Raw genomic sequence first — 22,200 nt, forward strand, 5'->3', positions numbered from 1 at the left:
AGGCTCAGATACAGGCTTAGGTTAGTCAGATACAGGCTTAGGTTAGTCAGATACAGGGTCAGGGTCAGTCAGATACAGGGTCAGATACAGGCTTAGGTTAGTAAGATACAGGGTCAGATACAGGCTCAGGTCATTCAGATACAGGGTCAGGGTCAGTCAGATACAGGGACAGATACAGGCTCAGGTTAGTCAGATACAGGCTCAGATACAGGCTCAGGTCAGTCAGATACAGGCTCAGATACAGCCTCAGGTCACTCAGATACAGGCTCAGATACAGGCTCAGGTTAGTCAGATACAGGCTCAGGTCAGTCAGATACAGGCTCAGATACAGGCTCAGGGTCAGTCAGAGACAGGCTCAGGTCAGTCAGATACAGGCTTAGATACAGGCTCAGATACAGGCTCAGTTCAGTCAGATACAGGGTCAGGGTCAGTCAGATACAGGGACAGACACAGGCTCAGGTCAGTCAGATACAGGCTCAGATACAGGCTCAGGTCAGTCAGATACAAGGTCAGGTCAGTCAGATACAGGCTCAGGTCAGTCAGATACAGGCTCAGGTCAGTCAGATACAGGGTCAGATACAGGCTTAGGTTAGTCAGATACAGGGTCAGGGTCAGATACAGGCCCAGGTCATTCAGATACAGGCCCAGATACAGGCTCAGGTCAGTCAGATACAGGCTCAGGTCATTCAGATACAGGCTCAGATACAGGCTTAGGTTAGTCAGATACAGGCTCAGATACAGGCTCAGGTCATTCAGATACAGGCTCAGATACAGGCTTAGGTTAGTCAGATACAGGGTCAGACACAGGCTCAGATACAGGCTCAGGTCAGTCAGATACAGGCTCAGGTCAGTCAGAAACAGGCTCAGATACAGGCTCAGGTCAGTCAGATACAGGGTCAGATACAGGCTTAGGTTAGTCAGATACAGGGTCAGACACAGGCTCAGATACAGGCTCAGGTCAGTCAGATACAGGCTCAGGTCAGTCAGATACAGGCTCAGGTCAGTCAGAAACAGGCTCAGATACAGGCTCAGGTCAGTCAGATACAGGGTCAGGGGCAGCAGGATCAGAGACAGACACATGCACTGATCAGGAAATGGCCATGTCCATGCTGGTGCTGTAATGAAGCATAGATTCCCCATGCAATGTTTTCAAGATGACCGTTAATAAAAGCTAGATATTCAGTTTTATATGAGTATATGAAAGTCTGCTGCATTTCTCTTCATCACATTTTTGGCTATTTTTTTTATTTTCAGGAGGCAGACCGGCTGTGGAAAAAGAAGAATAAACACTGTTCCAGAAACCAGGAAAGATGACAAAAGCTTTAGTCTGAATGTTCAGGGCTGCCATTACAGTAGTGTTCTTGCTTATACAAGATGTACTTGTTTGATAGATAAAATGCAGTTTTTATTTTTTTTGTATAATATTTTTAAAGTATTTGACTCTGCACTTCTGTTTCTGCCCATTGCAGTAGTTTTATTGCTGCAGTTTTTATAATTCTGTGTTGAGGGCTGTTACTGCTAGTTCTGTCCTATGTTGAAAAAAGAAAGAAAGAAAATAAAGTTTTATTAAAGCAGTGAGTGTTACTGAGAGAGAGAGAGAGAGAGAGAGAGAGCTGTTTATTTATATTATAACAATGGCTTCTTGTCAGAGTCAAGCTCAAAATAAGTCTTTAAATTAGAATTTATTTCTAGACTCTTTATTTTTGTCTGTGTGCTAGAGACAGATCAACATCATTATGGAGTTGCATGCCATCATAAAGGGTTAAATGCATTGCAAAGTGATGTTATGAAGGTAATTAAAACACATTTATTCCACAATTTGCTGCACATAGTTTATAACTAATAAATACAGGTCTCATCCAAAGTCTCAGGATGTGGAGTTTGGGTCAGTGTGTGTCCTAAACTGTGCCTGTGGTCACAGCATCTACTCAGTCTCTGTAAGCACAACCCCAGTACTCTGCTCCTCTAGGAAGAAAGCAATGTCATCCACACCTACACAAACTGGAACATGTCAGAAGCATTTTAGACATATTACACCTGATTCCTTGGACAATTAAGGCATCTAACTAACGTATACATTGCTATCGATTACATGTCGCGGTGTGTAATCGCCCATCTTCTCACTTGCTTAAGACAGGTTCAAACACTAACCGACAGAGTCGCGCGTCAGGGACGTCACTTTACTGATTGACTGATTGGAGAGTAGGTTGAGAAGCAGTGGACCAATGGGGACTTTTATCCCGCCCCTAAACTGCATAAAACCCTACGCGTGTTTTGAAAAGTGTTTGGAGTTGGAGTTGAAGTTGAAGGTCGCAAGACTTGAAGACTAGTTTCTGATTCCTGCTACAGCACGACTGTATATCTCTTTCGTTCCTGCAACACTTTGGCGATTGGATTCCTTCATCGACTCTGCACCACCAGGGAGGATGAACTTCAGAGGAGAAGACGCGCTACAGCGGCAGGAGGACGCGGACCCTCAGCCCGGATGGACCGGACTATACGACCCCTGGACCGGTGAGTTACTGACTTTTTACCTTTTCCGTAAAGTAACAAGTGCTTTAGTGAGCAAAACTGTGTTAAAAACAGCACTAAACAGGCGGAAACGCCATTAGGAATATCGTTTTGTATGGTTCGACAGTTTTGGGGGGAAAAAAGCGATCTGTTCGTTGTTATTTGGCTAATCGTTTTGTTGACATGATAATTATCCTAAGGTTTGTGGGTATAAAGTGGTCTAAAATGGATAAAGTTGGACCTTTTTAAGCCAAATAACTGGCAAAATTAGCAGGTTTACTGAAGTCGAGCTGGAGGAGGAGAAATATTAGCGAAGATTAGCTAGGCGGCTAGTTAGCATAGCTACTGTGGCTAAATAATTGTTTCCCAGTGTTCCGAGTCCACAAAAGTGATGAGAAACCTCGGAGTAAACACTGATAAAGTAAAAAAAACTAACCCTTAATAGACATTAATCTAGTTTAATCTGAAAGTTTTTGTCGCGGGTGAGTTAGCAGTGAGAGAAGTTGGTCATGTGACTGTGTACATTTGCAGCTAAAACGTAAATGGAGAGAATGTATGTAGAGTTATAGGAGGATTACTGTAATATAACTTGTGTACATACTGAGTGATGTTTTTCTGCTGTACTATTAAACTAAAGGTTTGTGCTTCCTATTGTGAGTTGTGCAGATGTTTCTCATTTGTCTTTTGACACAGGGAGACTAGGGGAACAAACACGTCAAGACGAGCTCAACTACAGCGAGCAGAGTGACTCTGAGGATGAGGAAATTGTGTTTATTCTGCAGCAGGATGTGCAAGATGGAGGCGATGAGAATGAGGTCACTGTGAGGAGCTCATCCCCTGTTAGGAGCCCATCCCCACCTGCATGGAGCCCATCCCCACCCATGAGGGTCCTGTTACCTGTATGGGACCTATCACCAGCAAGGAGCCCATCCCCAACCATCAGGAACCCATCCCCACCTGCATGGAGCCCATCCCCACCCATGAGGGTCCTGTTACCTGTATGGGACCTATCACCAGCAAGGAGCCCATCCCCACGTGTATGGAGCCCATCCCCACCTATTAGAAACCCATCCCCACCTATTAGAAACCCATCCCCACCTATTAGAAACCCATCCCCTTTAAGGACCCCAATCCCTATAGTACGTCCCACGCCATCCTACGCCATCCCACCCCTTCCCATTGTTGTGTTGCACGACATGCAGTCTGGTCAGCCTTTCGTTCCAGCGTCCGTGACCTTCCATGTTTGGCGCCAGAGAATAAGTAGAAGGGATGAGGAGGAAGACAGTCGAGTAGTCCCTTCTGGTAAGAACCATCAGAGTAATAAAGGAAGTAAAAATGAACCCTTAATAGACATGAATATGGTTTGGTTGAAGGGTGGTGGGTTTTTTATTTTGGTGGGGGGGTGAGTTTGCAGTGATATAAATGGGTAATGTGACTGTCTACATTTTCCGCTAAAATGTAAATACAGAGAATGTATGTACTGTTATAGGAAGATTACATACTGAGTGATGTTTTTCTGCTGTACTATTAAACTAACGGTTTCTGCTTCCTTTTATGAGTTGTGCAGATGTTTCTCATTACGTTTGCTACGTTCCAGCATATCCTGTTCTAGACCAGGGGAAGAGGTGGAGGGAGGAAGAGGAAGACGATGAATTCTTCCCTTCTAGTAGACGACAGCGTGTGGAACCTGAGTGGGAGATGCAGGTAGTCACAAGGCCCCTCCAATTACCAGTTGAAGTGATTCCTGCACTAAGCAGTGATCTTTGAGCAAACCCCAAAGATCACCCCGTACTCATCATGTGGTAAGTATCAGTGGTAGGTATCTGTGGTAAGTATTTGACCTCTAGTCTTTAGCTTTAGTCTGGTTTTATTTTTCTTACTTTTCTTAGTCTAAATTTGTAGTGAATTTCACTTCCAGACTCCAGCAGTAGTAGCGTTAAACCATTTTCATGACGGACTGAATTTTGGTAAGATAGTAGTAGTAGTTATCGCAATTATGTTAGTTTATAATTGTCTGGTTAGTGTTTAATGTATAGGCTTGTTACTTTAGTATGTTGTATATTTAGGAAATATGAATTAGTATTTATTATAGAACTTATAATTAACCAGTTTTCTGTTCATATATGTGTAGGTTATGCATATTGCTGCAAATATTTATGCTGTTGTAAATATGTATATATTAAGTATTTAAGATTTAGGATTTTAAGATTAAGTTGTACAGAAGTAGTGCACTCCCACCCCCAAATGCCCCTAACCCCTGTTTAAAAATATATCTTAAATATAAAAAAATAAATGTAGTTTGTAATAAGTTCATGTTTGCTCTCATTAATAAGCAATAAAAGTTCTTTATTTTTCTTCAACACTCATGTGTCAAGTGTCTCTTATAACACACTATAAGCATTTCTCATTGCTTTCACATATAATTACAATGTAGAAATAAACCTTTCTCCCATTAGCAAATACATTCCTGCCAACAGTCTGAACATGTTAAATCTGTATAATTAATAATCTGCTGTTGCCGTAATGCCTCATAAACTGATAATGGGTTAATCTTAAGGTGGAATTTTACGATTACGTGTTTAACTTCGATCTCACAAGCGACTTTACTGAGTTTACTGATGAGACCCATAAACTAATGCAGTGTGAGGAAGAAACATCCACTCTGAATATGGAGGAAAAGCTATCAGAGAGAGACAGGAGGGTTTTGATTCCTTTCTGTTTATACATTGTAAGAAAGTTTCCTTCATTTATGGTATAATAACCTGTACTGTTAAAGAACAATATTGCTTAATTCTATATCGGCATTTTTCTAGAGCTACAGACATTTCACTGTGAAATACTGACAAAAACCTGTAAAAGTATTTTCTTCTCATAAACAATCATTTCAAAAAAACCAACTTGCTAAAGTGGCATTAAATATAGTTGTCAAGGCAGGGGTGTGTTAAAGGCAGAGAGAGAGTAGCCCGTGTGTGTAAAAGTGTCACCATAATAGTGTCACAATACACAATCAAATACAAAAAGGTGAGCCTGGAGAAGAAGAATGTTGTTGGCAGTGGACAACTTTCTTTAGAAAAATGTTTTCTCCAAAATCCATAGAGGATGGCCCCTGGTCCTGTTGCGGAGGTGTCCATGATGAAGAACATCAGAGTGTCTTAGGATGGGGCCAAGGTGAGGAGTTCAAATGCTATTTTTTAGCTTTATAAACCTGATGAGATAAAATGATCTCCAAACAAAGCTGATATAAAGTACCTCTGACATTTCTAAAAATCCCTCAAATGAAATAAAATAACGACTCGCACGTGATTCCTAGTCATTCATTAAATACAAAACATTAAGTGTGACACTTTTTAAAATCCCTACATCTGTTGAAAAAAAATGCTGTTGACTTTTACCTGCTGATATTTAGTAGGTTGTTTTAAAAGATTTTATAGTACTATACACATGTATGAAGAGCCATACCTTAGGTTTTGCAGTCCCTGCTTTGGCTGTTTGTTGCATAGAAACTACAGCAATGTATTGGTGTAAGATGAGTCAAAGTCAATAGTTTTTTTACAGTATGACACAGATCACAAGATGAGCTAATAACAGTGCTCCAGTCCTGTGAAAGTCAAGTTTAATCTATAAGGCATTTATTCTTTGACACTGAACTTTTTCACTTTTTCTGTTCATGTATTTCAGTTCCATCAGTGACCACTGTAAATACTTGAATGTGGAAGGGGATAGTTGTAAGATTTGATGTTTATTGAATGATTCCAGGGTGAAGATGAAAATACATGAAGTGATGGAACTTCTGTGTACAGTTAACTCAGCATTCAGACATTAATATAAATCGTGACCACAGATATCCTGAGAGACATATCTCAAAGATATTCAAGTACGTGTGACCTCTGTTTTTCCTCAGATTGCAATTTTCAGCTTCCATTCTTCTGGTTTTACATACAGTATAACCCATTTGAAGTGTTGAAGTACTGATTGAGTGTTTTATTAGTCTTTAGTTAGTCTTACATGATTCCAGTTGATAGATTTATAGTTCTTTTTAGGACAGAGGCACCAGCAGGCACAGTCTGTAAAGGCATCTGTACATATTGTGAGGAAATATTGTTTTTACAGGAGACTGCGAGCCAGGCCAAAACTGGGATGTCTGCCTTTACATGCACACGAATATAATACAGTGTTGGCCTGCCCTTTCAGCTATAACAGCTTCAACTATTCTGGGAAGGCTTTTTAGCCTTGTGTTTATGGGAATTTCTGACCATTCCTCAAGGTGCGCATTTGTGAGGTCCGGCACTGATGTTCGACGAAAAGGTCTGGGTCACAGGCTCCGCTCTAATTCGTCCCAGTGCAGGCCAGTCACGTTCCTCCGCACCAAACTCGCTCATCCATGTCTTTACGGACCTTGCTTTGTGCACTTTGTGTAAGGGGCCAAGCCCAGCTCCTGAAAAACAACACCTGAATTCAATGATTTGGAAGGGTGTCCCAAAACCCTTGGTCGACTTTGGGTAGCAGGCTTACTATCGATAGCTAGTAAAATACACCTAGCTGGCTGTAGAATGATCTTCCTCAAACTCTTTACGTTTACTTAGGGCTGCTACTAATACTATTGGACATCGGGAGCACCGGGACATTTCCCGGTGGCCTGACGATTGTTCTGGCCTGATGTCAGCGAAGCACTGCCTGATTGGCTATTTCCAGAGGCAGGTAATAGGTGTGCTGGACTTGAAGCGGTGCTGCGCGGACCGATCGGTATATGAGGTTAAAGTACCGCGAGAGTGACTTAAGAGTGTGCGCTCGAATATGTGCCAGAATCACTCTCGCGATACTTTGGTGTCTTCATTTGACAGACGGACACTTTCATGCAAAGCAAATTACAATAGATAAAATCAAAGCAACAAACGAGCAACATGTAAGTGCTGTGCTGTGACAAGTCTCGTTTATTCTAACGCAGTACATGTAGCAACGACAAACTAGCACACTGTTTTAGAGATGGGGATAGAGTATTTTCTAGTGCCAAATTTCACCGGAGATTTCTTTTTTTTTATTAAGTTTAAGCTAAGCAAAACTAACATACAGGCTATACTCTTAGAACAATCTGTGCTTTTATGATTTATGAGATCATCAATGGTAGGGCTGTAATCATGGGGACACATAGTTGATGGCTGCACAAGTAATATAAGTATATATTATTGAATGTGTTTATTTCATATTGCAGAGCAACTAGATGTGGAGAGAGAGAGAGAGAGATTCAGGGAAAGATGAAAAAGACAGTGAAAGCCTTGATAATCCATTTGATTATTTTGCCCATCCTCAGTCCAAGGATTTTGATTTATTCACTAGTGCTAGTACTAGTTTACTCTTACTGGTCTGTTCTTATGCCATTGAGTGAACATTGTTATCTGTTATTTAGACTGTCATAGCTTTTGTTAAGTTTGTGTTTCTGATACTTTTGATATACTGTACTTGATCACTGGAAATACATAAAATATATGGTTCAATATTTAAACGTGTATCTGTGTAAAAGTGTAAACCAATTTTATATTTGTCTGTGGTGTGGTAATATAGATGGTGTATTCCTAGTGAGTTTTTGAGGGTTCATTTAGGCTTATTTATTCATTTTTAATTGGTCTGGTAGTCTACCTGTTACATCAACTAATAGGGTTAGCCTACAAGATTAGCAGTCTGGTGGATTACATGAACAGGGTGGCGGTGACGGCGGCAGCAGCAAAGGTGGCCTGGGTTGGAGTCAAATTCCCGGCCTGGATTATTGTCCTAGTCCGCCACTGGGATTGACAGAACACAACGAAAGCATGGAAACCTAGAACGTGACAGTCCCTGAACAAACAACAAACAAGCGGTGGGGTATACACAAACAAAAAAAGCAGCCTTTGATGAATCACCTGCCAGCACCCCCTCTGGTGGTCAGGCAGGGAACTGTCCCAGTAGTTCCTGAGAGTGTGTATGGTAAACATGAACAAGGTTGATTAATTACTCAGCTATTATTTTTCATTCCAAGATTAAGTATTGGTAATTATACATATAGAATTTTTAGTCCTCTCATCCAATATTCCATTATAGAAAGCACCATCACAGTTGGCAAATTCACGTCGTTCATACCAATCGTTCAATATTACTGAATCAGTTACACTCTTAATAAATGTTGCTGCCAGTTTCCTGTTTTAAAAATGTGACATATCCAGTCATATGAAACAAAATCACAATAAATTTCAAACGCAGGAATAAATCATCAGGAACATAAGAAGATTTAGAAGCAATATATGTAATGTTAAACCAGAAATTGTAATTCATGTGGATTTGTTGTGTGTTTATATTGTTCATATTTTTACATACTAGAAAGTCAGGAAGTGTCCCGGAAGTGAAATGTCAGAGGTCACACTGGCATTCTGGAGATGCTCTCTTCTGCTGAAGAGGAGGTGTAGTGTCCTGGGTTTAAGGGAGAGGGTTCTCTGTATACCTGGATTACTGGAGCTTAATGAATTATGGGCTACTTCTGGTTTAAATTATAGGTTGTATTTAGATATGGTGACTTACGTCCAAACATTACATCAGTATAACTCAGGGAAAGATACTGCTTAAGCTGTTTCTCTGTATATTCTGGCATATTTTCTCCAAGGTTGCCTGATTTTTCTTCAGTTGACACATCAGAGCCAGACGTGTGTCCACCTCGGGCAGTTTAATTCTACCTAAATTGACTTGTTTTGCTGTCCTAACAGTAGATGCCTTTCCATTAATTCTATCTGCACTCCAGTGTCAGGTTAGTATCATGAAACCATGAAGAAAAAAGAATTTATGAACCTCAGATGATGTCTTCAAAATGTTAATTATGAATTAATTCCACTTTTATCAAAGAAATACAACACACTACCAAACTCGCTCATCCATGTCTTTCTGGACCTTGCTTTGTGCACTGGTGTGCAGTCATGTTGGAACAGGAAGGGGTCATCCCCAAACAGTGGTGTAATGTAACAATTAAAAAAAAAAAATTACTTCGTTACAGTACTTCAGTATTTTTTGAGAGTTTTTGTACTTTACTTGAGTTTTTATATTTCTGTCAACTTTTACTTCACTACTTTTTTGAAACAAATTCTATACTTTTACTCCGATACATTTGCTTTTCGGCATCTTCGTTAGCATATCGTTATTGTTGCTCAAACAGTAGAGTAGTGCGCTAGCAGCACTAAGCTCATGTGTTCAGTTTCATCATGATGAAATGTATAGCTTTAAAGTAAAATAAAGTAATGTTAAAGTAATGTAATTCACTTTGGGTTTACTCTTATCTCTGTGTTAACCCAGACTCTTAATCAGAGTCCTGTATCACTGTGTCCACAGGCTCAGGTCAGTCAGATACAGGCTCAGATACAGGCTCAGTTCAGTCAGATACAGGCTCAGATACAGGCTCAGTTCAGTCAGATACAGGCTCAGATACAGGCTCAGATACAGGGTCAGGGTCAGTCAGATACAGGGACAGACACAGGCTCAGGTCACTCAGATACAGGGTCAGTTCAGTCAGATACAGGGTCAGGGTCAGTCAGATACAGGGACAGGGACAGGCTCAGATACAGGCTCAGGTCACTCAGATACAGGGTCAGTTCAGTCAGATACAGGGTCAGGGTCAGTCAGATACAGGGACAGACACAGGCTCAGATACAGGCTCAGGTCAGTCAGATACAGGCTCAGGTCAGTCAGATACAGGCTCAGATACAGGCTCAGATACAGGGTCAGGGTCAGTCAGATACAGGGACAGACACAGGCTCAGACACAGGCTCAGGTCACTCAGATACAGGGTCAGTTCAGTCAGATACAGGGTCAGGGTCAGTCAGATACAGGGACAGACACAGGCTCAGATACAGGCTCAGGTCACTCAGATACAGGGTCAGTTCGGTCAGATACAGGGTCAGGGTCAGTCAGATACAGGGACAGACACAGGCTCAGATACAGGCTCAGGTCAGTCAAATACAGGCTCAGGTCAGTCAGATACAGGCTCAGGTCAGTCAGATACAGGGTCAGATACAGGCTCAGGTCAGTCAGATACAGGGTCAGGGTCAGTCAGATACAGGGACAGACACAGGCTCAGGTCAGTCAGATACAGGCTCAGATACAGGCTCAGGTCAGTCAGATACAAGGTCAGGGTCAGTCAGAGACAGGCTCAGGTCAGTCAGATACAGGCTTAGATACAGGCCCAGGTCAGTCAGATACAGGCTCAGGTCAGTCAGATACAGGCTCAGGTCAGTCAGATACAGGGTCAGATACAGGCTTAGGTTAGTCAGATACAGGGTCAGGGTCAGATACAGGCTCAGGTCATTTAGATACAGGGTCAGATACAGGCTCAGTTCAGTCAGATACAGGCTCAGATACAGGCTTAGGTCACTCAGATACAGGCTCAGATATAGGCTCAGGTCAGTCAGATACAAGGTCAGGGTCAGTCAGAGACAGGCTCAGGTCAGTCAGATACAGGCTTAGATACAGGCCCAGGTCATTCAGATACAGGCTCAGATACAGGGTCAGGTCAGTCAGATACAGGGTCAGGTCAGTCAGATGCAGGCTCAGGTCAGTCAGAAACAGGCTCAGATACAGGCTCAGGTCAGTCAGATACAGGGTCAGGGGCAGCAGGATCAGAGACAGACACATGCACTGATCAGGAAATGGCCATGTCCATGCTGGTGCTGTAATGAAGCATAGATTCCCCATGCAATGTTTTCAAGATGACCGTTAATAAAAGCTAGATATTCAGTTTTATATGAGTATATGAAAGTCTGCTGCATTTCTCTTCATCACATTTTTGGCTATTTTTTTTATTTTCAGGAGGCAGACCGCCTGTGGAAAAAGAAGAATAAACACTGTTCCAGAAACCAGGAAAGATGACAAAAGCTTTAGTCTGAATGTTCAGGGCTGCCATTACAGTAGTGTTCTTGCTTATACAAGATGTACTTGTTTGATATATAAAATGCAGTTTTTATTTTTTTTGTATAATATTTTTAAAGTATTTGACTCTGCACTTCTGTTTCTGCCCATTGCAGTAGTTTTATTGCTGCAGTTTTTATAATTCTGTGTTGAGGGCTGTTACTGCTAGTTCTGTCCTATGTTGAAAAAAGAAAGAAATAAAATAAAGTTTTATTAAAGCAGTGAGTGTTACTGAGAGAGAGAGAGAGAGAGAGAGAGAGAGAGCTGTTTATTTATATTATAACAATGGCTTCTTGTCAGAGTCAAGCTCAAAATAAGTCTTTAAATTAGAATTTATTTCTAGACTCTTTATTTTTGTCTGTGTGCTAGAGACAGATCAACATCATTATGGAGTTGCATGCCATCATAAAGGGTTAAATGCATTGCAAAGTGATGTTATTGTTGTGTTGCACGACATGCAGTCTGGTCAGCCTTTCGTTCCAGCGTCCGTGACCTTCCATGTTTGGCGCCAGAGAATAAGTAGAAGGGATGAGGAGGAAGACAATCAAGTGTAGTCCCTTCTGGTAAGAACCATCAGAGTAATAAATGAAGTAAAAATGAACCCTTAATAGACATGAATATAGTTTGGTTGAAGGGTGTTTTTTTTTGGTGGGGGTGAGTTTGCAGTGATATAAATGGGTAATGTGACTGTCTACATTTGCAGCTAAAATGTAAATACAGAGAATGTATGTACTGTTATAGGAAGATTACTGTAATATAACTTGTGTACATACTGAGTGATGTTTTTCTGCTGTACACAACAGATGCTGTACTATTAAACTAACGGTTTCTGCTTCCTTTTATGTAGTTAAAATCAGACTATTTAGTTGACACATACCTGGAGGACAGAGGGAGTATCAAGCAATTCTCCCAGCACATCCACAGAGTCTGTAAAAAATGAGTTTTCTGTGACTCAGAATAATGACTTCAATTACAAATAACATTTTCTATCATACATTTACAAAAACAGCCAAGGTTATTAACTAGTAGGTAAGATTAGGAGAAATACTGTATCGTGTTGAGAGCTTAAAACGGGTAGCCATGTTTTCTAGTGCATTAGCATTAAGCTAACTATTAAGTTAAAATCAAGCATTAATAATAAAAGAGAATATTTTACCATCTACTGACTTTAATGTTTTATTCTGCACAATACAATATTTAGCTGCCAAGCTATATAGCCAGGTTTGTTAGCAGTGTAGCTAATGTTAGACCAGTGTGTCCACTCTGCCGGTTAGTGTTTGAACCTGTCTTAAGCAAGTGAGAAGATTTAATTAATACGTTTAAGGTTTCTTATATGTGTGTCTATTGTAGTATCGTGTCAAACCTCCTGTTATTATGCTAAAGAGTATTTTAATGAACTGGACAAGTGTATCACTGTACAATCATTAGTATCATAGCATATCGTTATTGTTGCTCAAACGGTAGAGGAGTGCGCTAGCAGCACTAAGCTCGTGTGTTCAGTTTCATCATGATGAAATGTATAGCTTTAAAGTAATGTCATTCACTTTGTGTTTATTCTTATCTCTGTGTTAATCAGAGTCCTGTATCACTGCATCCACAGGCTCAGGTCAGTCAGATACAGGGTCAGATACAGGCTCAGGTCAGTCTGATACAGGCTCAGATACAGGCTCAGATACAGGTTCAGGTTAATCAGATTCAGGGTCAGATACAGGCTCAGGTCAGTCAGATACAGGCTCAGATACAGGCTCAGATACAGGCTCAGATACAGGCTCAGATACAGGCTCAGGTTAGTCAGATACAGGCTCAGGTCAGTCAGATTCAGGGTCAGGGGCAACAGGATCAGAGACAGACACATGCACTGATCAAGTCCATGCTGGTGCTGTAATGAAGCATAGATTCCCCATGCAATGTTTTCAAGATGACCGCTAAAAAAAGCTAGATATTCAGTTTTATATTAGTATATGAAAGTCTGCTGCATTTCTCTTCATCACATTTTGGCTCTTTCCCCGATATATTCAGGAGGCAGACCGCCTGTGGAAAAAGAAGAATAAACACTGTTCCAGAAACCAGGAAAGATAAAAGCTTTAGTCTGAATGTTGAAATTATATAAATTAAAATGATAAAAACTGCAGCAATAAAACTACTGCAATGGGCAGAAACAGAAGTGCAGAGTCAAGTACACTGAACAAAATGATAAACGCAACACTTTCGTTTTTGCCCCCATTTTTCATGAGCTGAACTCAAAGATGTAAGACTTTTTCTATGAACACAAAAGGCCTATTTCTCTCAAATTTTGTTGACAAATCTGTCTAAATCTGCGTTAGTGAGCCCTTCTCCTTTGCCGAGATAATTCATCCACCTCACAGATGTGGCAGATCAACATCATTATGGAGTTGCATGCCACCATAAAAGGTGCAGAAGGATTTAGGGTTAAATGCATTGCAAAGTGATGTTATGAAGGTAATTAAAACACATTTATTCCACAATTTGCTGCACATAGTTTATAACTAATAAATACAGGTCTCATCCAAAGTCTCAGGATGTGGAGTTTGGGTCAGTGTGTGTCCTAAACTGTGCCTGTGGTCACAGCATCTACTCAGTCTCTGTAAGCACAACCCCAGTACTCTGCTCCTCTAGGAAGAAAGCAATGTCATCCACACCTACACAAACTGGAACATGTCAGAAGCATTTTAGACATATTACACCTGATTCCTTGGACAATTAAGGCATCTAACTAACGTATACATTGCTATCGATTACATGTCGCGGTGTGTAATCGCCCATCTTCTCACTTGCTTAAGACAGGTTCAAACACTAACCGACAGAGTCGCGCGTCAGGGACGTCACTTTACTGATTGACTGATTGGAGAGTAGGTTGAGAAGCAGTGGACCAATGGGGACTTTTATCCCGCCCCTAAACTGCATAAAACCCTACGCGTGTTTTGAAAAGTGTTTGGAGTTGGAGTTGAAGTTGAAGGTCGCAAGACTTGAAGACTAGTTTCTGATTCCTGCTACAGCACGACTGTATATCTCTTTCATTCCTGCAACACTTTGGCGATTGGATTCCTTCATCGACTCTGCACCACCAGGGAGGATGAACTTCAGAGGAGAAGACGCGCTACAGCGGCAGGAGGACGCGGACCCTCAGCCCGGATGGACCGGACTATACGACCCCTGGACCGGTGAGTTACTGACTTTTTACCTTTTCCGTAAAGTAACAAGTGCTTTAGTGAGCAAAACTGTGTTAAAAACAGCACTAAACAGGCGGAAACGCCATTAGGAATATCGTTTTGTATGGTTCGACAGTTTTGGGGGAAAAAAGCGATCTGTTCGTTGTTATTTGGCTAATCGTTTTGTTGACATGATGATTATCCTAAGGTTTGTGGGTATAAAGTGGTCTAAAATGGATAAAGTTGGACCTTTTTTAAGCCAAATAACTGGCAAAATTAGCAGGTTTACTGAAGTCGAGCTGGAGGAGGAGAAATATTAGCGAAGATTAGCTAGGCGGCTAGTTAGCATAGCTACTGTGGCTAAATAATTGTTTCCCAGTGTTCCGAGTCCACAAAAGTGATGAGAAACCTCGGAGTAAACACTGATAAAGTAAAAAAAACTAACCCTTAATAGACATTAATCTAGTTTAATCTGAAAGTTTTTGTCGCGGGTGAGTTAGCAGTGAGAGAAGTTGGTCATGTGACTGTGTAGATTTGCAGCTAAAACGTAAATGGAGAGAATGTATGTAGAGTTATAGGAGGATTACTGTAATATAACTTGTGTACATACTGAGTGATGTTTTTCTGCTGTACTATTAAACTAAAGGTTTGTGCTTCCTATTGTGAGTTGTGCAGCTGTTTCTCATTTGTCTTTTGACACAGGGAGACTAGGGGAACAAACACGTCAAGACGAGCTCAACTACAGCGAGCAGAGTGACTCTGAGGATGAGGAAATTGTGTTTATTCTGCAGCAGGATGTGCAAGATGGAGGTGATGAGAATGAGGTCACTGTGAGGAGCTCATCCCCTGTTAGGAGCCCATCCCCACCTGCATGGAGCCCATCCCCACCCATGAGGGTCCTGTTACCTGTATGGGACCTATCACCAGCAAGGAGCCCATCCCCACCTATTAGAAACCCATCCCCACCTATTAGAAACCCATCCCCACCTATTAGAAACCCATCCCCTTTAAGGACCCCAATCCCTATAGTACGTCCCACGCCATCCTACGCCATCCCACCCCTTCCCATTGTTGTGTTGCACGACATGCAGTCTGGTCAGCCTTTCGTTCCAGCGTCCGTGACCTTCCATGTTTGGCGCCAGAGAATAAGTAGAAGGGATGAGGAGGAAGACAGTCGAGTAGTCCCTTCTGGTAAGAACCATCAGAGTAATAAAGGAAGTAAAAATGAACCCTTAATAGACATGAATATGGTTTGGTTGAAGGGTGGTGGGTTTTTTATTTTGGTGGGGGGGTGAGTTTGCAGTGATATAAATGGGTAATGTGACTGTCTACATTTTCAGCTAAAATGTAAATACAGAGAATGTATGTACTGTTATAGGAAGATTACATACTGAGTGATGTTTTTCTGCTGTACTATTAAACTAACGGTTTCTGCTTCCTTTTATGAGTTGTGCAGATGTTTCTCATTACGTTTGCTACGTTCCAGCATATCCTGTTCTAGACCAGGGGAAGAGGTGGAGGGAGGAAGAGGAAGACGATGAATTCTTCCCTTCTAGTAGACGACAGCGTGTGGAACCTGAGTGGGAGATGCAGGTAGTCACAAGGCCCCTCCAATTACCAGTTGAAGTGATTCCTGCACTAAGCAGTGATCTTTGAGCAAACCCCAAAGATCACCCCGTACTCATCATGTGGTAAGTATCAGTGGTAGGTATCTGGGGTAAGTATTTGACCTCTAGTCTTTAGCTTTAGTCTGGTTTTATTTTTCTTACTTTTCTTAGTCTAAATTTGTAGTGAATTTCACTTCCAGACTCCAGCAGTAGTAGCGTTAAACCATTTTCATGACGGACTGAATTTTGGTAAGATAATAGTAGTAGTTATCGCAATTATGTTAGTTTATAATTGTCTGGTTAGTGTTTAATGTATAGGCTTGTTACTTTAGTATGTTGTATATTTAGGAAATATGAATTAGTATTTATTATAGAACTTATAATTAACCAGTTTTCTGTTCATATATGTGTAGGTTATGCATATTGCTGCAAATATTTATGCTGTTGTAAATATGTATATATTAAGTATTTAAGATTTAGGATTTTAAGATTAAGTTGTACAGAAGTAGTGCACTCCCACCCCCAAATGCCCCTAACCCCTGTTTAAAAATATATCTTAAATATAAAAAAATAAATGTAGTTTGTAATAAGTTCATGTTTGCTCTCATTAATAAGCAATAAAAGTTCTTTATTTTTCTTCAACACTCATGTGTCAAGTGTCTCTTATAACACACTATAAGCATTTCTCATTGCTTTCACATATAATTACAATGTAGAAATAAACCTTTCTCCCATTAGCAAATACATTCCTGCCAACAGTCTGAACATGTTAAATCTGTATAATTAATAATCTGCTGTTGCCGTAATGCCTCATAAACTGATAATGGGTTAATCTTAAGGTGGAATTTTACTATTACGTGTTTAACTTCGATCTCACAAGCGACTTTACTGAGTTTACTGATGAGACCCATAAACTAATGCAGTGTGAGGAAGAAACATCCACTCTGAATATGGAGGAAAAGCTATCAGAGAGAGACAGGAGGGTTTTGATTCCTTTCTGTTTATACATTGTAAGAAAGTTTCCTTCATTTATGGTATAATAACCTGTACTGTTAAAGAACAATATTGCTTAATTCTATATCGGCATTTTTCTAGAGCTACAGACATTTCACTGTGAAATACTGACAAAAACCTGTAAAAGTATTTTCTTCTCATAAACAATCATTTCAAAAAAACCAACTTGCTAAAGTGGCATTAAATATAGTTGTCAAGGCAGGGGTGTGTTAAAGGCAGAGAGAGAGTAGCCCGTGTGTGTAAAAGTGTCACCATAATAGTGTCACAATACACAATCAAATACAAAAAGGTGAGCCTGGAGAAGAAGAATGTTGTTGGCAGTGGACAACTTTCTTTAGAAAAATGCCACTGGGTGGAAGTTTTCTCCAAAATCCATAGAGGATGGCCCCTGGTCCTGTTGCGGAGGTGTCCATGATGAAGAACATCAGAGTGTCTTAGGATGGGGCCAAGGTGAGGAGTTCAAATGCTATTTTTTAGCTTTATAAACCTGATGAGAGAAAATGATCTCCAAACAAAGCTGATATAAAGTACCTCTGACATTTCTAAAAATCCCTCAAATGAAATAAAATAACGACTCGCACGTGATTCCTAGTCATTCATTAAATACAAAACATTAAGTGTGACACTTTTTAAAATCCCTACATCTGTTGAAAAAAAAATGCTGTTGACTTTTACCTGCTGATATTTAGTAGGTTGTTTTAAAAGATTTTATAGTACTATACACATGTATGAAGAGCCATACCTTAGGTTTTGCAGTCCCTGCTTTGGCTGTTTGTTGCATAGAAACTACAGCAATGTATTGGTGTAAGATGAGTCAAAGTCAATAGTTTTTTTACAGTATGACACAGATCACAAGATGAGCTAATAACAGTGCTCCAGTCCTGTGAAAGTCAAGTTTAATCTATAAGGCATTTATTCTTTGACACTGAACTTTTTCACTTTTTCTGTTCATGTATTTCAGTTCCATCAGTGACCACTGTAAATACTTGAATGTGGAAGGGGATAGTTGTAAGATTTTATGTTTATTGAATGATTCCAGGGTGAAGATGAAAATACATGAAGTGATGGAACTTCTGTGTACAGTTAACTCTCAGCATTCAGACATTAATATAAATCGTGACCACAGATATCCTGAGAGACATATCTCAAAGATATTCAAGTACGTGTGACCTCTGTTTTTCCTCAGATTGCAATTTTCAGCTTCCATTCTTCTGGTTTTACATACAGTATAACCCATTTGAAGTGTTGAAGTACTGATTGAGTGTTTTATTAGTCTTTAGGTAGTCTTACATGATTCCAGTTGATAGATTTATAGTTCTTTTTAGGACAGAGGCACCAGCAGGCACAGTCTGTAAAGGCATCTGTACATATTGTGAGGAAATATTGTTTTTACAGGAGACTGCGAGCCAGGCCAAAACTGGGATGTCTGCCTTTACATGCACACGAATATAATACAGTGTTGGCCTGCCCTTTCAGCTATAACAGCTTCAACTATTCTGGGAAGGCTTTTTAGCCTTGTGTTTATGGGAATTTCTGACCATTCCTCAAGGTGCGCATTTGTGAGGTCCGGCACTGATGTTCGACGAAAAGGTCTGGGTCACAGGCTCCGCTCTAATTCGTCCCAGTGCAGGCCAGTCACGTTCCTCCGCACCAAACTCGCTCATCCATGTCTTTACGGACCTTGCTTTGTGCACTTTGTGTAAGGGGCCAAGCCCAGCTCCTGAAAAACAACACCTGAATTCAGTGATTTGGAAGGGTGTCCCAAAACCCTTGGTCGACTTTGGGTAGCAGGCTTACTATCGATAGCTAGTAAAATACACCTAGCTGGCTGTAGAATGATCTTCCTCAAACTCTTTACGTTTACTTAGGGCTGCTACTAATACTATTGGACATCGGGAGCACCGGGACATTTCCCGGTGGCCTGACGATTGTTCTGGCCTGCCGCCGCTAGGAATGAATTGACGGACCTCTCCATCTACGAATCGGGAAATCGCGGAGTGAAAATGACATCACGTGACCCAATGTCAGCGAAGCACTGCCTGATTGGCTATTTCCAGAGGCAGGTAATAGGTGTGCTGGACTTGAAGCGGTGCTGCGCGGACCGATCGGTATATGAGGTTAAAGTACCGCGAGAGTGACTTAAGAGTGTGCGCTCGAATATGTGCCAGAATCACTCTCGCGATACTTTGGTGTCTTCATTTGACAGACGGACACTTTCATGCAAAGCAAATTACAATAGATAAAATCAAAGCAACAAACGAGCAACATGTAAGTGCTGTGCTGTGACAAGTCTCGTTTATTCTAACGCAGTACATGTAGCAACGACAAACTAGCACACTGTTTTAGAGATGGGGATAGAGTATTTTCTAGTGCCAAATTTCACCGGAGATTTCTTTTTTTTATTAAGTTTAAGCTAAGCAAAACTAACATACAGGCTATACTCTTAGAACAATCTGTGCTTTTATGATTTATGAGATCATCAATGGTAGGGCTGTAATCATGGGGACATATAGTTGATGGCTGCACAAGTAATATAAGTATATATTATTGAATGTGTTTATTTCATATTGCAGAGCAACTAGATGTGGAGAGAGAGATTCAGGGAAAGATGAAAAAGACAGTGAAAGCCTTGATAATCCATTTGATTATTTTGCCCATCCTCAGTCCAAGGATTTTGATTTATTTACTAGTGCTAGTACTAGTTTACTCTTACTGGTCTGTTCTTATGCCATTGAGTGAACATTGTTATCTGTTATTTAGACTGTCATAGCTTTTGTTAAGTTTGTGTTTCTGATACTTTTGATATACTGTACTTGATCACTGGAAATACATAAAATATATGGTTCAATATTTAAACGTGCATCTGTGTAAAAGTGTAAACCAATTTTATATTTGTCTGTGGTGTGGTAATATAGATGGTGTATTCCTAGTGAGTTTTTGAGGGTTCATTTAGGCTTATTTATTCATTTTTAATTGGTCTGGTAGTCTACCTGTTACATCAACTAATAGGGTTAGCCTACAAGATTAGCAGTCTGGTGGATTACATGAACAGGGTGGCGGTGACGGCGGCAGCAGCAAAGGTGGCCTGGGTTGGAGTCAAATTCCCGGCCTGGATTATTGTCCTAGTCCGCCACTGGGATTGACAGAACACAACGAAAGCATGGAAACCTAGAACGTGACAGTCCCTGAACAAACAACAAACAAGCGGTGGGGTATACACAAACAAAAAAAGCAGCCTTTGATGAATCACCTGCCAGCACCCCCTCTGGTGGTCAGGCAGGGAACTGTCCCAGTAGTTCCTGAGAGTGTGTATGGTAAACATGAACAAGGTTGATTAATTACTCAGCTATTATTTTTCATTCCAAGATTAAGTATTGGTAATTATACATATAGAATTTTTAGTCCTCTCATCCAATATTCCATTATAGAAAGCACCATCACAGTTGGCAAATTCACGTCGTTCATACCAATCGTTCAATATTACTGAATCAGTTACACTCTTAATAAATGTTGCTGCCAGTTTCCTGTTTTAAAAATGTGACATATCCAGTCATATGAAACAAAATCACAATAAATTTCAAACGCAGGAATAAATCATCAGGAACATAAGAAGATTTAGAAGCAATATATGTAATGTTAAACCAGAAATTGTAATTCATGTGGATTTGTTGTGTGTTTATATTGTTCATATTTTTACATACTAGAAAGTCAGGAAGTGTCCCGGAAGTGAAATGTCAGAGGTCACACTGGCATTCTGGAGATGCTCTCTTCTGCTGAAGAGGAGGTGTAGTGTCCTGGGTTTAAGGGAGAGGGTTCTCTGTATACCTGGACTACTGGAGCTTAATGAATTATGGGCTACTTCTGGTTTAAATTATAGGTTGTATTTGGATATGGTGACTTACGTCCAAACATTACATCAGTATAACTCAGGGAAAGATACTGCTTAAGCTGTTTCTCTGTATATTCTGGCATATTTTCTCCAAGGTTGCCTGATTTTTCTTCAGTTGACACATCAGAGCCAGACGTGTGTCCACCTCGGGCAGTTTAATTCTACCTAAATTGACTTGTTTTGCTGTCCTAACAGTAGATGCCTTTCCATTAATTCTATCTGCACTCCAGTGTCAGGTTAGTATCATGAAACCATGAAGAAAAAAGAATTTATGAACCTCAGATGATGTCTTCAAAATGTTAATTATGAATTAATTCCACTTTTATCAAAGAAATACAACACACTACCAAACTCGCTCATCCATGTCTTTCTGGACCTTGCTTTGTGCACTGTTTGTGCAGTCATGTTGGAACAGGAAGGGGTCATCCCCAAACAGTGGTGTAATGTAACAAAGTAGAATTACTTCGTTACAGTACTTCAGTATTTTTTGAGAGTTTTTGTACTTTACTTGAGTTTTTATATTTCTGTCAACTTTTACTTCACTACTTTTTTGAAACAAATTCTATACTTTTACTCCGATACATTTGCTTTTCGGCATCTTCGTTAGCATATCGTTATTGTTGCTCAAACAGTAGAGTAGTGCGCTAGCAGCACTAAGCTCATGTGTTCAGTTTCATCATGATGAAATGTATAGCTTTAAAGTAAAATAAAGTAATGTTAAAGTAATGTAATTCACTTTGGGTTTACTCTTATCTCTGTGTTAACCCAGACTCTTAATCAGAGTCCTGTATCACTGTGTCCACAGGCTCAGGTCAGTCAGATACAGGCTCAGATACAGGCTCAGGTCAGTCAGATACAGGCTCAGATACAGGCTCAGTTCAGTCAGATACAGGCTCAGATACAGGCTCAGTTCAGTCAGATACAGGCTCAGATACAGGGTCAGGGTCAGTCAGATACAGGGACAGACACAGGCTCAGGTCACTCAGATACAGGGTCAGTTCAGTCAGATACAGGGTCAGGGTCAGTCAGATACAGGGACAGACACAGGCTCAGATACAGGCTCAGGTCACTCAGATACAGGGTCAGTTCAGTC

The 22,200-nt window shown here is 40.5% G+C and overlaps 2 protein-coding genes across 2 annotated transcripts; both read left to right on the forward strand.

Moving 5' to 3' along the window:
- The first annotated feature begins 1,843 nt into the window (after positions 1–1,843).
- On the forward strand, positions 1,844–4,768 carry LOC131362052 (WW domain-binding protein 11-like). Its single transcript, XM_058403776.1, has 3 exons — positions 1,844–2,514; positions 3,205–3,813; positions 4,109–4,768. Exons 1-3 carry the CDS (start codon positions 2,427–2,429, stop codon positions 4,276–4,278), a joined length of 867 nt encoding a protein of 288 aa, XP_058259759.1. The 5' UTR covers positions 1,844–2,426; the 3' UTR covers positions 4,279–4,768.
- Positions 4,769–14,314: 9,546 nt separating this feature from the next.
- On the forward strand, positions 14,315–16,739 carry LOC131362069 (formin-like protein 2). Its single transcript, XM_058403803.1, has 3 exons — positions 14,315–14,609; positions 15,300–15,788; positions 16,084–16,739. The coding sequence occupies exons 1-3, from the start codon at positions 14,522–14,524 to the stop codon at positions 16,251–16,253; spliced, it is 747 nt and encodes a 248-aa protein (XP_058259786.1). The 5' UTR covers positions 14,315–14,521; the 3' UTR covers positions 16,254–16,739.
- Positions 16,740–22,200: the final 5,461 nt, after the last annotated feature.

Source organism: Hemibagrus wyckioides, linkage group LG11, assembly GCF_019097595.1.
Source record: "Hemibagrus wyckioides isolate EC202008001 linkage group LG11, SWU_Hwy_1.0, whole genome shotgun sequence".
NCBI lineage: Eukaryota > Metazoa > Chordata > Actinopteri > Siluriformes > Bagridae > Hemibagrus > Hemibagrus wyckioides.

Coding starts and splice junctions, on each gene's coding strand:
- LOC131362052 (XM_058403776.1), top strand. CDS start 2,427: ATGAACTTCAGAGGAGAAGACGCGCTACAGCGGCAGGAGGACGCGGAC. Junction 2,515..3,204: donor ACTATACGACCCCTGGACCG/GTGAGTTACTGA, acceptor CTTTTGACACAG/GGAGACTAGGGGAACAAACA. Junction 3,814..4,108: donor CAGTCGAGTAGTCCCTTCTG/GTAAGAACCATC, acceptor GCTACGTTCCAG/CATATCCTGTTCTAGACCAG.
- LOC131362069 (XM_058403803.1), top strand. CDS start 14,522: ATGAACTTCAGAGGAGAAGACGCGCTACAGCGGCAGGAGGACGCGGAC. Junction 14,610..15,299: donor ACTATACGACCCCTGGACCG/GTGAGTTACTGA, acceptor CTTTTGACACAG/GGAGACTAGGGGAACAAACA. Junction 15,789..16,083: donor CAGTCGAGTAGTCCCTTCTG/GTAAGAACCATC, acceptor GCTACGTTCCAG/CATATCCTGTTCTAGACCAG.